Consider the following 12,601-nt stretch of genomic DNA (forward strand, 5'->3'; position numbering starts at 1 on the left):
CAACAAGTAATTGATGTTTTATTTTTAAAACTAAAATGTATTAGGCTGAATAGTTCTTTTAATGAGTATTTGAACCAATCGTTCTTTTGCTGCAATTTAACCTACAGGCTATAATTACTTGATTAATATTTACTTTTAAAGAATGACAAGGAATCATCATTGTCTAGTCTAACTTTATATCTTTGCTGTATATACTATAGGAAACAAGTAGGAGGCACACTACATGATGATACAAACTTGACTACTTTGTTTTTAGGAGAATACTAGGAAATTTTGAAAATATTTTGCATAAACAGCAGGGCTATCAGATTAAACTTTGCTATTCGAATGTAATTTGAATTTATTTAAAAAGGGTCATCTATGAAGGCAAAAGCTGACATTCAATCGTAAAAGAATGGTTGTTTACTTTACTTGGAATAATTTTGGCATTGTGTTACTGTAGATGCAGAGCTGCCCTTTTTGTTGACCGGTCTGTTTTTGCGCTTCACTTCCACAAGCTGCCTTTTCATAATTTTGAATGGTTAGCTTGTTATCTTCATTAGTAAAACTTATATCCAGACACCTTAACAACGTAGTGTTTTTTTCCTGTCCTATTTCTGCACTTTGATATACAAGTGCATTCAAAGCAGTTTTGTTAAATTCTTCTCCTGTGCTCTAAAAGTAAAATTTTGTACCTGATTCTTTCCCAAAATCAAGTTTGCGGTCTGTTTTAGCTAAATACCTCCCAACAGATATTTGATTTTTACTTTACATTAGGGCTGCCACGATTAATCAATGTAATCAACTGAAAATGTTAATTGCATTATATATTTTATAATTAACTACTTGTCACTGCCCTTTTCCAACATTACAAGGCAGCATGTGGAGACTCTCTGTACTGTTTATGAGTATCAATGTGACAGCTACACCACATTTAGCGAATTTCTGGGAATTCATTTGCTTTGTGTAAAAAACATATGGTGTTTCACAACAGTCCTAGCTCAATGCCTGAAGTGATAACGCTGAAAATAGCAATGGTCAAGCCAACAGTAAAGTAAGTAACCCACTTACACTTTCTCATTTGTTTGACAGTAGTTCTTCTAGTGTTGTGAAGCTGGTTAAGTTGTGAAATTTAAGCTAGTTACTAACACTGGGACAAAACTTAATTTGGCACAGTACTTCTTTGGATAGAACAGATAAATTTCTACTAAATACACCTTGCCACAATTATTATTTGTGAATGCAATTAAGTAAATTAATGATTCAGTAGACACAGTATGCTAACTATATATGATAGACTAGTCTTATAATGTACTTTCTAGTTTCATTTAAAACACATTTGTACTGCCATATATTTATGCCAGGGCCAGCAAATTGTAACCGTTTTAACTGCCACCTCATGGATCTGAAAGAAAACTACTTATCAGTGGCTGTCAAAACTGATCCTGCAATAACATCTAATATAATAAACATAGGTCAGCTTTATAAAGTATTTTTGGATATTTTCTCCAATCATTAAATTGTAAATAAATAACACTCAATAAGTGACCAGGCTAACTTAGAAAGATGTATTCTTTTAATCCAGCACAGTTGATACAAACTAGAAAAGAGTTAACAGCATAGCAACATGGGGTTTAGCTACTGAAGGGAAAATGACTTTTTTTTTTTTTTAAAGGAAACACAATTTCTGCTGAAGTTTAGATTGTGAAACACACAGATGGTACAGCTCAGAAAAATCCTGGTTTTCCCATTAAAAAAGGTATGCATATCTTAAGTATAATGGTTCTGGGCACTTTCCACGTTCTCTCTTAAATTGGTGCAGACAGGCTGATAACCGTCCTGCTGCCCTCGTCTCAGCCGAAAGGAGCTCTCTGCAAGAGTTTTACTGAAAAACGCATATGAAGTGTTCTTCAATATGAAGTTTTTCTCCCACTTCACTTCGCATTCTATGTCTGAAACAATTACAAAGAGACCCTTTTTTTAGCAGAACAACTGTTCTGAGTGAACTCATTTGTGTGTTGCACAGAATGCTTTGTACAGAATTTTACAAACATTATTAGGCTCTTTTATGCCACATATGACTAGCAGTTACTGTATATTCAATAATAGCATCTTAATTTAAGACAGACATTTAAAACAATACATGTAAAATGAGTATGATTGAGTAGAATGGATCCATTGTAACACCGAAGACTAAAAGAACCCATACACCTAATTATTTGGTTTTGATTCAAAATGTGCTGCTGACATCAACTTATGTTCATTATTAATCAAAAATACAATTTTTTACTTTTTGGCTTTATTTACTTAAATATTTATGGTTAACAGTCTTGTTTGTCATGTAGTTGTATTTTTTCATATCCTGATATTTTCAAATTTTATACATAAAATTATGCAATATTTAATTACAGTACATATTCGCATGCCAACTGGAAATTGTTTGTAAAAATTACTTGTTAAATTAATTGATTAATCAATAAAATAGTTAAAAGATTAATTTACAAAATAATCGCTTCTGGCAGCCCTATTTTACATAAACTTTCAAGTGTTCAGCTTATTTTTCTAAGCTAATCAGCTTTATGCAGGTGAAAGCTTTCGTGTGTATTTAATCTTGTGAGTTTCAAAGGTTTTCTTGTTACCATATAAAGAGATTTTCATTTTAGATTGTAAACGCTGCTAATAACATCATTTAACAAAAAAATAGTTTTTAAACCTATTTGTACTTTTTGTAAGTCCAAAGTGATGAAAGTTTAAAACTCTACACGTTTATTCTTCGTTCATTGAAAGTTTCACCACAGTTAAATTTTATGAATTAATAAGTAACACAAGAAAGGTACATTTTAAAATTTCCATGTTGTATTAATTCCATTTTGATGGGTATTTAGTTGTCTAAACAAACTACAAAGCTTATTTTCAAACGTGAAAAAATAAATAAATGTCTCACGAGAATTTGATTTATCAGAGCAAATGTGCATGGCTATGATGCCTGCAGGCTGCTTTTATTCACTTTCAGTGGTCACTTTAACAAACATTTTGAGTGATGTGCCAGTCTGTAATAGTACTTAGTATTAATATCTGGTTGACAGTCAGTATTGGTGATGTAAATATGGTATTTATTTCACATCTCTACTTGGCTTTTACCTCTACCATTTCTAGTACATTAGACAAAAAGAAAACAAGGAACCAAACTCATGTCATTCATGTATTATGCAAAGCAGTGGCTCTCTGGCTAAAGGAGCTGTGCTGGTAACTAGAAGGTTGTTGGTATAAATCCAGGCACACCAGCTCTGTTTGGGCACTTGAGCAAGGCCCCAACCTGCAATTACTCTAGGGATACTGTACAAAGAGCTGATCCTGCACTCTTTCCCCAAACTTCTCTCTCCCTCACTGTGTATCTCAGGATAGTTAGGTGCAGTATGAAAACAATGACAAGTTCCTAATGCATGAACCTGAACATCACAAATAAAGAGAATTATCATATATACACACACACATAATACACTACCAGTTACAGGTTTTAGAACACCTCACTTTTTTCAGTTTTTATGGAAATGCAAACAGTTTAATGTCTTAATGTTTCAAGGCATAGAACAAATAAACAATGGTAAATTAAAAAAAAGTCAAGGAATCATTAATTGTACAAAAGTTTATTGAAATTTTTGACTCTTCAAAGTAGCTACATTTTGCTCATATAACAGCCAAACCGCAGTACCCCTTTTGATTCAGAGCGCCAGTCACTCCGTGCAAGTCACTAGCTCTGCCTCCAGCAAAACAACCCCAAACCATCACATTTCCTCCTTCATGTCTGAAAGTTGGTGTCACACACTGGGGAATAATCCATTCACCAACTCAACAACGTACAAACACCCTGAGTGATGAACCAAATATTTCAAATTTCAATTCATTAATCCATAAGACTTTCTTCCAGTCTGCAGGTATTTTAAGGCCCTGTTTTGTCCTATAAGGAATGGCTTTCTTACTGCCACATGCTCTGTCAAACCAGCAGCACAAAGTCTCCTCTTAACAGTAGAAACCAAGACTTCCTTTTTTGACCATTGTTAAGCTGTGCTTCAAGCTGTGGTGCTGTGAGGTGCCTATCATGCAAGCTGTTGATCCTCAGAAACTTATCTACTGACTGGGTTATGACATTGGGTCTGCCAGATCTCTTCCTATCAGAGATTCTTCCAGTTTCCAATTGCTGTGCTCACTGACACTTTGATTTTCTTTTTTTTTACAACTTCTCTAAATGAAAGGGTAGTAATGCTCTGTCACGTGTGATTTGTTAATTGAAGTTTCTTGCCATTATCATTGGAATTTATAACTTTCTGCAGTGTAATATTGTACAAGTAGTGCTTCAGAGGGTATAGTCTATTCCAACTCTGCTTTAAGACAGACAGAGGGTTTTTAAGTAATCAACAGCAGTTGGGACACTTGTACAAACAGTTTGCTTCAACTTTAAAGAATTGTTTTACTTTAGTTGCTGCAGAAAATTTGTAGGTTATAACCTATTAGATGTTCCCTGAAGAAAGCCAATTTGTAATATGCTGAAATTTCTTTTTTCTAGTTTCTGTGTGTGCTAAGCCTGTTGCTTTTTCTCTTTTCATGCATGACTTTACCCCCATGTGTCCCTTGAATATGACAGTGAATTTTTCATATGATATTAAAGAAGTGGACCAGATTACAGATAATAATGAGATAGCTTACAGGATGGATGTGGCACACCTGGCTGAATGCTGCATTGATAACCAACCTAGTGCTGAACACAAGTAACACAAAGCAAATAATTTTCAACTACGTGAGAATAAAAGTGAGAAATACCACCCTCTTTATATTCAGAATTAGGAAAGCCCAACAAAATCTGCATTTTCTTGGGAATATGATATGAGTATGTCTACCACAGCACTTTAAGATTTGCAACAGAAGGTTGATTTATATTTTAAAAAAAAAAAAAAAAAAAGGAGTGGGTGGGGGAAGTACACTATATATAAGAGTTTAGGGTATCAGCCACTGCCACCCCCAGGTTAGTAGATCTAGAAGAATTATTAATTCTAACAGTGGGCATTTCTAAATGGATTAAATAAGTAAATTCAACCACCCAGTGTTGAGTAGTCATCAATTCTGGGGTTTTCTATCTAGATGCAACAATGATTTTTGCAGCTGTAGTACCTAATAAGGAAACTCATTTTGATAATTATTAAAGAAAAGAGAAAAATCTATATATGATTAAGTACCTTCATTATAAATAATGCTACTTACACGTTGTAAACACAAATATCTAAAGGAAAGGGCTGTATGGAGTCACATATCTTTCATCTCTGCTGCTGGGTTGCAAATATATTTTGTTAAGACAAGATCTTGAACTGGCTTGGTCAGCCATGGTGAGGAAACCATGCACTAACTCCTCTGTGTATTCTTTACTCTGTGCATCTGTTATCTCATTCAAAATATAATATTCATGCAGGAGAAAATCTAAGGCTATGATGCCACTATCAATTGCTCTACCATGCAATATTTAACACATAGATGGCAGACATTTATTAATGTTATCCTTAATTATGCTGATCCCTTGTTAACCTTTACGATGCCTCAGTAACTCTGAGTGGTGACTTCATATTAAATTGTCTGACTTCTTGCTCTTTAGGTGGGCTGAGAGGGGGCATTGGTCTTAATCTGGATGCCATATAGCATTGTAGCAGCAGAAACAGCAGTACATATTATCTTATGTGATGTTCAAGCCTGCCTAATTTGCAATTCACTCGCTGTAATGTAATGTGATCTATATATCCAATAAAATATTTAAATATTAAAGATTATAGACTGTCATTGCTTTTATAAAGCTTTGCTTCAAGTACCAGGGTAGTGTTTTTCTACTCAGAGAGTAGCATATGATAGTTATTTCAAAATTATCAGAGCAGAGTAGAAGCCACCAGCAGCAGCTGGGACAAACAACTCCACTACATGGGTTTAACAGCCATAGTAGCTGACTGGCAACTCAGAGTTGATCTAAACAGACAACACAAGTTTCTAAAAGAGGTTGCAGCAACATCACTGACACCACACACTGTGTTTCTCTTCACATCCTCCAAGAAGATCATACTTGTGGAGCTTACTGTCCCACGGGAGAACTGGATCAAAGAGACCAATGAAGAGAAGAGAGCAAGATAATGCAGAGCTGAAGTAGCAGTGCAGGGAGAAGGGATGAAGGGCCGGGTGTAAGTTGATTGAAGTAAGCTTCATAAGGTTCCTTGGCCAATCCATCTGCAAGATGATTACCATCCTTGCCATCTATGGTACATGATCCTTTCATTAGCGGTGGTCTTAAATACAGTGAAAAAAGTACTTTGATGTATTGTTATATCTGAGGCAGGGTTAAGAAAGGATTCAACAAGAGAACTGTAATAAAGATAGCTCCGATTGTTTCTGAAGCATCCTCTAGGTGGCTGTGGAAAAAGAGAGGAGAGCCAAGAGGGAAGAACACAGCCTAGGCACAATTCAAGGCCTGATTGATCCCTGTTTGTGTCACCAGGAAGAGGGAGTCTACTTATTGAAAGACATGAAACACCCAATGACCTCAGGGACATCACTAAATAGGTGTCCTGGCTTGCACTACAATATACCTGTATGTCAAAGAAATAACAATCACGAGACATATTTTTATTTTATCATTCAAATTCATTATTTTAATAATCCTCAGCAAAATTAGCTTTTTTTCTGTTACACTTTAACTATAGGGGTGCTTAGTCTAATATTTGTCTATAATGTGTTAAAGAATTTATCATATTTTTATTCTACTATAGTAGGGGGTTGCCTACCCTTGCACTATAATAATAATAATGATAATCTTTGCTTGTGTTAAAGAAAAAAAGATCTGTATTGATAAAGGTTACTATAAGATGGAAATTAAAATGCACAAAAACAATATAAACCAGTATATTACCAGTTTAATTACAATGAAAATCTGCAAAAGAAATATTGTGAATCAATTTGTAAGTGAAACATTTTTTTGCTTAAAAGAGAGTACAAAAATTACTTTGATAGGTGAATGAAAGATTACACTGCCTAGCAGGGTCAACTGAGCTCTGCAGATGTTGGGATAATACTGTGAAAGCTTCTTCATTGCCTCTTCTAAATTGGAGGGCTGCATCTGTTTCATTAGGCAACAGAGAAGTTGACAAATGATTTAGCAACTGAAAATAAGCTATAGAGTGACTGGGTAACAGATGAAAGAGCAACTGCACCATGACTGGATGATAGAGAAAAAAAACTGTTACTGGGCAACCTAAAAAGGCTTTAATGTTATTGGGCAATGTAGTTGAGCAAACCAAGTATAACAAAATTTTGGTCAGCAGCTCACTTTCAATTTAAATCTTTCCTGACCTGAAGGACTATATAGAGGCTAAACAAACTGCAGTAAAACCAAGTAAGTGCTACTGTTTTTTAACTTAAGACTATTATCTAAGGCCCTTGTAATCTACTCAGAATTATTATAGTCCTAATATTTGAAGCAGCTTCATTGCAGTGGTAAACAAATTGATAGCTGCCTCATAACATAACAGTTAAATCACATCAGTAATTTAAGTATGGCATTTTAGCATGTTTCACACCAATAAGTCAAGCATGCAATCATATTTCTGCAGAGAATTTTCAAGTGCAATAACTTCCAATAGAGAATTAAATTCATATCAAAAACTGATGAAAAATAAGTAACACATTCCTTATTTTGAAGTAGATGGAAAAAGTTAACAAAATGTAACAGTTCATATGAAATACACTTTTTATTTAATAAAGGCAGGTAATGTGACTATTTTGGGATCACACAAACAAACTGGGTTAAAGATGAAAATGCCAATGACTAAAAACCTCTAAGGCAACCTCATCAAGATGTTTTTGTATACTTTCAGTATGTTTTGTGCTCATTTGGAAGGAGGTGATGAGACATGATCATCTGGCCAAGGTTCTGTTTGAAAAGACACAACAGCGCAATCAGTCTTCAAACTCTTGAAAGTGGAAAAACACTGCAAAAGTTGATCACAGCGGATGTCAGAGTCGGCATGAGAGCAACTGGCAATCATGACATTGGTGCATGGCCGATTTTCTGTTGGCAGGGTGTGAATACAGCACAGGGGTACCCCATGAAATGGAGCACAGGAATAGAAGCTGTAAAAGAAATATCTTGGCAATAGACTAAAAGTATGGAATACGAAATAAGTAAGAAAACAAATTAGTCATAAAAAATCTTCTGGCACTATATATTTATCTAACTATATATTAAACCGTGTTGCCTTTTTCCTCTTCTTAGCACCAGTTAACTTGCAAAGCTACTGTGGACTGCTTCTATCAAATTTGATCACACTCATGAAAAATATAAAATCTGAGCGAGTCCCAAAAGCTTGCTTGAGAATAATCATGGAAAAAGAAAGAAGATAAACGTAAAGTGGGATCTAAAGATGCCACCTGGATAATTACAGTCAGGGTTCTAAGGTGATAGAAAATAGAAACTGCTATAACAAAGGCAGCTCAGAGTTAACTTAAGGAAGATTAGATGGTAAACTTTCAAAATTAAATCACTTAGTATATCAATGATAATTAGTAATCGAATAAAACCAATTTGTGATGATAAACATTCATAGTGTATATGTATTTTTTTAATATTTAATCACTTCTATGCAGAGTGTCATTTTTGTGGCAATTCCAACACCACATGCATACATCTTTTCAGCCATAACAATGTATAGTAGATCTATACTAATAAAAGGCAAAGCCCTCACTGACTCACTCATCACTCATTCTCCAACTTCCCGTGTAGGAACAAGGCTGAAATTTGGCAGGCTTATTCCTTACAGCTTACTTACTAAAGTTAAGCAGGTTTCATTTCTACACGTAACGGTCGATAATGGTCGACAACGTTCGCCATGTTGAACTTTATTATTTATAGCCCCATCTTCACGAAATTTGGTGGGCGGCTTCCCTGCGTTAACCGAAACCGATGTACGTACTGATTTCGATGGTATGACGCCACTGTCGGCCGCCATATTGTACTTTCCAATGTCACTAATTTTCCAACTTCCTGTGTAGGTAGAAGGCTGACCCTATCTTCACGAAATTTGGTAGGTGGCTTCCCTGCGCTAACCAAAACCGATGTAATGCATTCTTATTTCGGTGGTATGACGCCAGTGTCAGCCGCCATATTAAACTTTCCAACATCACTAATTTTCCAACTTCCCGTGTAGGTAGAAGGCTGAAATTTGGTACTTATTTCGGTGGTATGATGCCACTGTCGGCCGCCATATTGAACTTTTCAAAAGTCTTTGTTACTTATGGGCCCATCTTCAAGAAATTTGGTACACGGGTTCCCAATGCTAACTGAATCCTACTTACGTACATATATACGTCCATAGCCTGCACCTTGGTCAAAGTGTGAGGCGGTGTTGGGTCCCTTACCCCAACGCCTCCCACGTTGTTGGCTGCCTGCCTATATAAGGTCGTCTGTCGCTCCAGTCTCTACATTCCCTTCCTTGCTTCGCCATGGGATTCACGTCTCCCTGCTGATAACTACAGCCTTTTTATTTAATCCACGGCTTCTCCGCTGTTTTATTGTTCATTTAATACAATTATAGTTATTGTGTAGGTATTTTAGACTTACTTTACATTGTTCAGGTACCCATTTCCTTTATCATTCCAACCGTAGCCCCATTAAAATGTCTATCGAGGTGATCACCACCGATCAAAGAACTGTCACTTACCGAGTGGTTTCCATGCCCGGAGATGGCACCTACCTTTTCCATTCTCTTTGTTACATCTTGCATGGCCATATCAGGCTCACTCTTGATATCCGGAGGAACATTGTGTCTTATGTATTTAATGACTGGGACAGGTTCAAGGTGTGGACTGATGACGGTACAGGAGATAATTATTCTACACAGGAGCACTAGAAGAGTGAAATGCTTAAGCCCTTCACCTATGCATCTGCATGTGCGTTGATGGCTGCCGGTGAATTGTTCGGTTGTCGATTTCAAGTGTACCGAAATGGCCAAATATTTTACACTTCTTGACAACCGCCAATGCCTCTTAAACATCTTAGATTGACAGGTGATGATTTCAGTAGTAGACACTTTGATGTTTATGAATGTTTAAACTCTCAAAAGCTGGATGTGAAGTTATCAATAAAACCGGTTGTATACTTACAATGCTTGACAGATGCCGAATGTCTCTTCAACACAAGTCCTACAAATACTGTCGTAATTGAAACAAACCATGAAACTCAAACCGATTATGACAGCAGCAATCCAAGCTGTGAGATTTGAAACAAGATTACTGTTCACATGGCCAACTGTATGTTGCATGCTCAAGAGTAAGCTCAGCGCACAGCTTGGTCATATTTCAACCGGAGGGCCGAACTCACAATGTGGTATACAAAGAGATCCTTAACAAATAATTATTGGTATATTTTCCCTCAGTTTAAAAAGGTTTAATTTTCTTTTTAATAAAAATTTTAAGGCAGTACTTCGCCGCTGCAAAGCGCGGGTATTTTGCTAGTTAATTATAACAAAAGAGAAAAGTTACAAAACGCTGTTAAAACTGAAGGTACATAACTGACACTGTTGTGCTGAGGAAGAACACTATGCACTAACACAAGGGAAAGTTGTTCCAATGTGCAAAGCTTGCAGTCTATTGCATGGCAGTAGTAGTACAGTAATAGGTAGGCACCGGTGTGTGCAATTTTTTTTTTGGCCCTGACGGTTCATGGAGACCGACGGTTAATTGAGTGATGGATAATCAAGATTTTACTGTACTTTTTACTACAGATATGGGTTCTCTGTGGTTTTAGTATAATATATATGAATTATTTCACTAAAACACACATGCTATATTTTTTAATAAATCCTTGCCTGTAGTTCAAGACACAAAATGAGATGCACTGGTGCCAAAAGAATGAAAAATCGCTGCTGGGGTGTTATTATCACTTACCTTTCGATGATATCAGCAAGTGTGCAAGCAAACATTTGTAGACCCTCTGGCATCTGCAAAGCCACTAGAGAAAAGGAAACATATATGGAGAAGAATAGATAACAAACATTTAGTTCAATCCAGGCAACATCACAGGTATTAGTTTTGACTAAAATCAAAATAATATAGTTCCGATGAATATATTGATTTATGTTTTCTCCTTTTAAGCTAGGCTTTTACTTTTTAATAAATTTAGTTAAGGTACATTATCATGGGACTAATTTTCCTAAACTTAACCTGTTAAAAACTTTGCTTAGATTAAAAAACATTGCCATATAGTAAAAACAAAATTCATCCCAAACCCCAAAGTACAGTCTTTGTCCACAATGAATACACAAAAATATTTGTTTCCAGTGATCTAATGGCAGTGCTATGCTTCATTTCACCGGTCATCTGTATTCTCACATTACCTATAACCTGGAAATGATTTCAAACTTATTAAAAAATATATATAAAATATATTATATATAAAAAGCAAAATTAATTAATTTAACATAATGCAAAATGGAAGAGGTTGAAAGCATTTGCAATTGACACTAGTACTAACACTGTAGTACAGTTGCCATTTACTCATGCCCTGAATAGGCTGTCTCAGAGTCCGCTTATAGATTGTTCTTGCAGAGCATCACATAAATTGAGAGTGGAAACAACACAGATACACTGTCTGATTGGAGGATTATGGCAAGTACTTTTTGAAATGAAAACTTATTGACGGATTAATTGATCAGCTGCCAAAATTATCAGTGATATAAAGAACCCTGTAACATTTCTAAAGAGTCTCAGATGCTGTATAAAACACAGAGTACTGATCCTCTGATTAACTAAAGTGCATTCTGATGACCAGTGGTCACTTTAAAAGGCATACTATTGATTGCCTCATAACAAGAGCAATTTAAAGAAGGGGGGAGGGGTTAAGTGTCATATACAACGTGCAGTCTGTCATTTGAGAGCACTAAGTAATCATTTCCTCTCAACGTAGACTGATTTGGTGCAAGGAAATTGCATTTAGATAATAAAAGACTTTTGTAATGCAATAGGGATCGCTCCTTGCGTAATCATGGCAAATAATAGCAAAACCACATTTGAATAGCATCCTTACAGCACAGAAAGGTTGTAAGTGCTGACAAACAGTAAAGAAATTGCAATGGTTCTGTAAGTTTTGCTTTGGCTGTTGAGTTTCATTGTAAAAAATCCAAAGGCCTCTCATTAAACAAAATTCCTACATAATATACTGTATATATGATATTCCTTTTGTTTCAATGCTTAAGTCTGAGGATGTAAATTTGGTAAATAGCATCTTCCACATTTAATATATCAACCAGACAAGTTTGTCATTTTACCACTCAGAATTATACAGTTGTTTCCATAATTTATAAATGGATGGGTAATATACAGTGCATCCAGAAAGTATTCACAGCGCATCAGTTTTTCCACATTTTGTTATGTTACAGCCTTATTCCAAAATGGATTAAATTCATTTTTTTCCTCAGAATTCTACACACAACACCCCATAATGACAACATGAAAAAAATTTACTTGAGGTTTTTGCAAATTTATTAAAAATAAAAAAAAACTGAGAAATCACATGTACATACAGTACAGGCCAAAAGTTTGG

At 35.5% G+C, this 12,601-nt stretch overlaps 1 protein-coding gene across 1 annotated transcript in view; it reads right to left on the reverse strand.

The window, feature by feature from the left end:
- Positions 1 to 12,601, reverse strand: part of dph1 (diphthamide biosynthesis 1) — a 419,970-nt gene that overhangs the window by 330,317 nt on the left and 77,052 nt on the right. The window contains exon 3 of the mRNA XM_039757210.1: positions 10,948 to 11,011. Coding sequence (XP_039613144.1) covers positions 10,948 to 11,011 — 64 coding nt within the window. The remainder of the gene's footprint in view (positions 1 to 10,947; positions 11,012 to 12,601) is intronic.

This window comes from Polypterus senegalus, chromosome 6 (assembly GCF_016835505.1).
Source record: "Polypterus senegalus isolate Bchr_013 chromosome 6, ASM1683550v1, whole genome shotgun sequence".
NCBI classification, from domain to species: Eukaryota; Metazoa; Chordata; class Cladistia; order Polypteriformes; family Polypteridae; genus Polypterus; species Polypterus senegalus.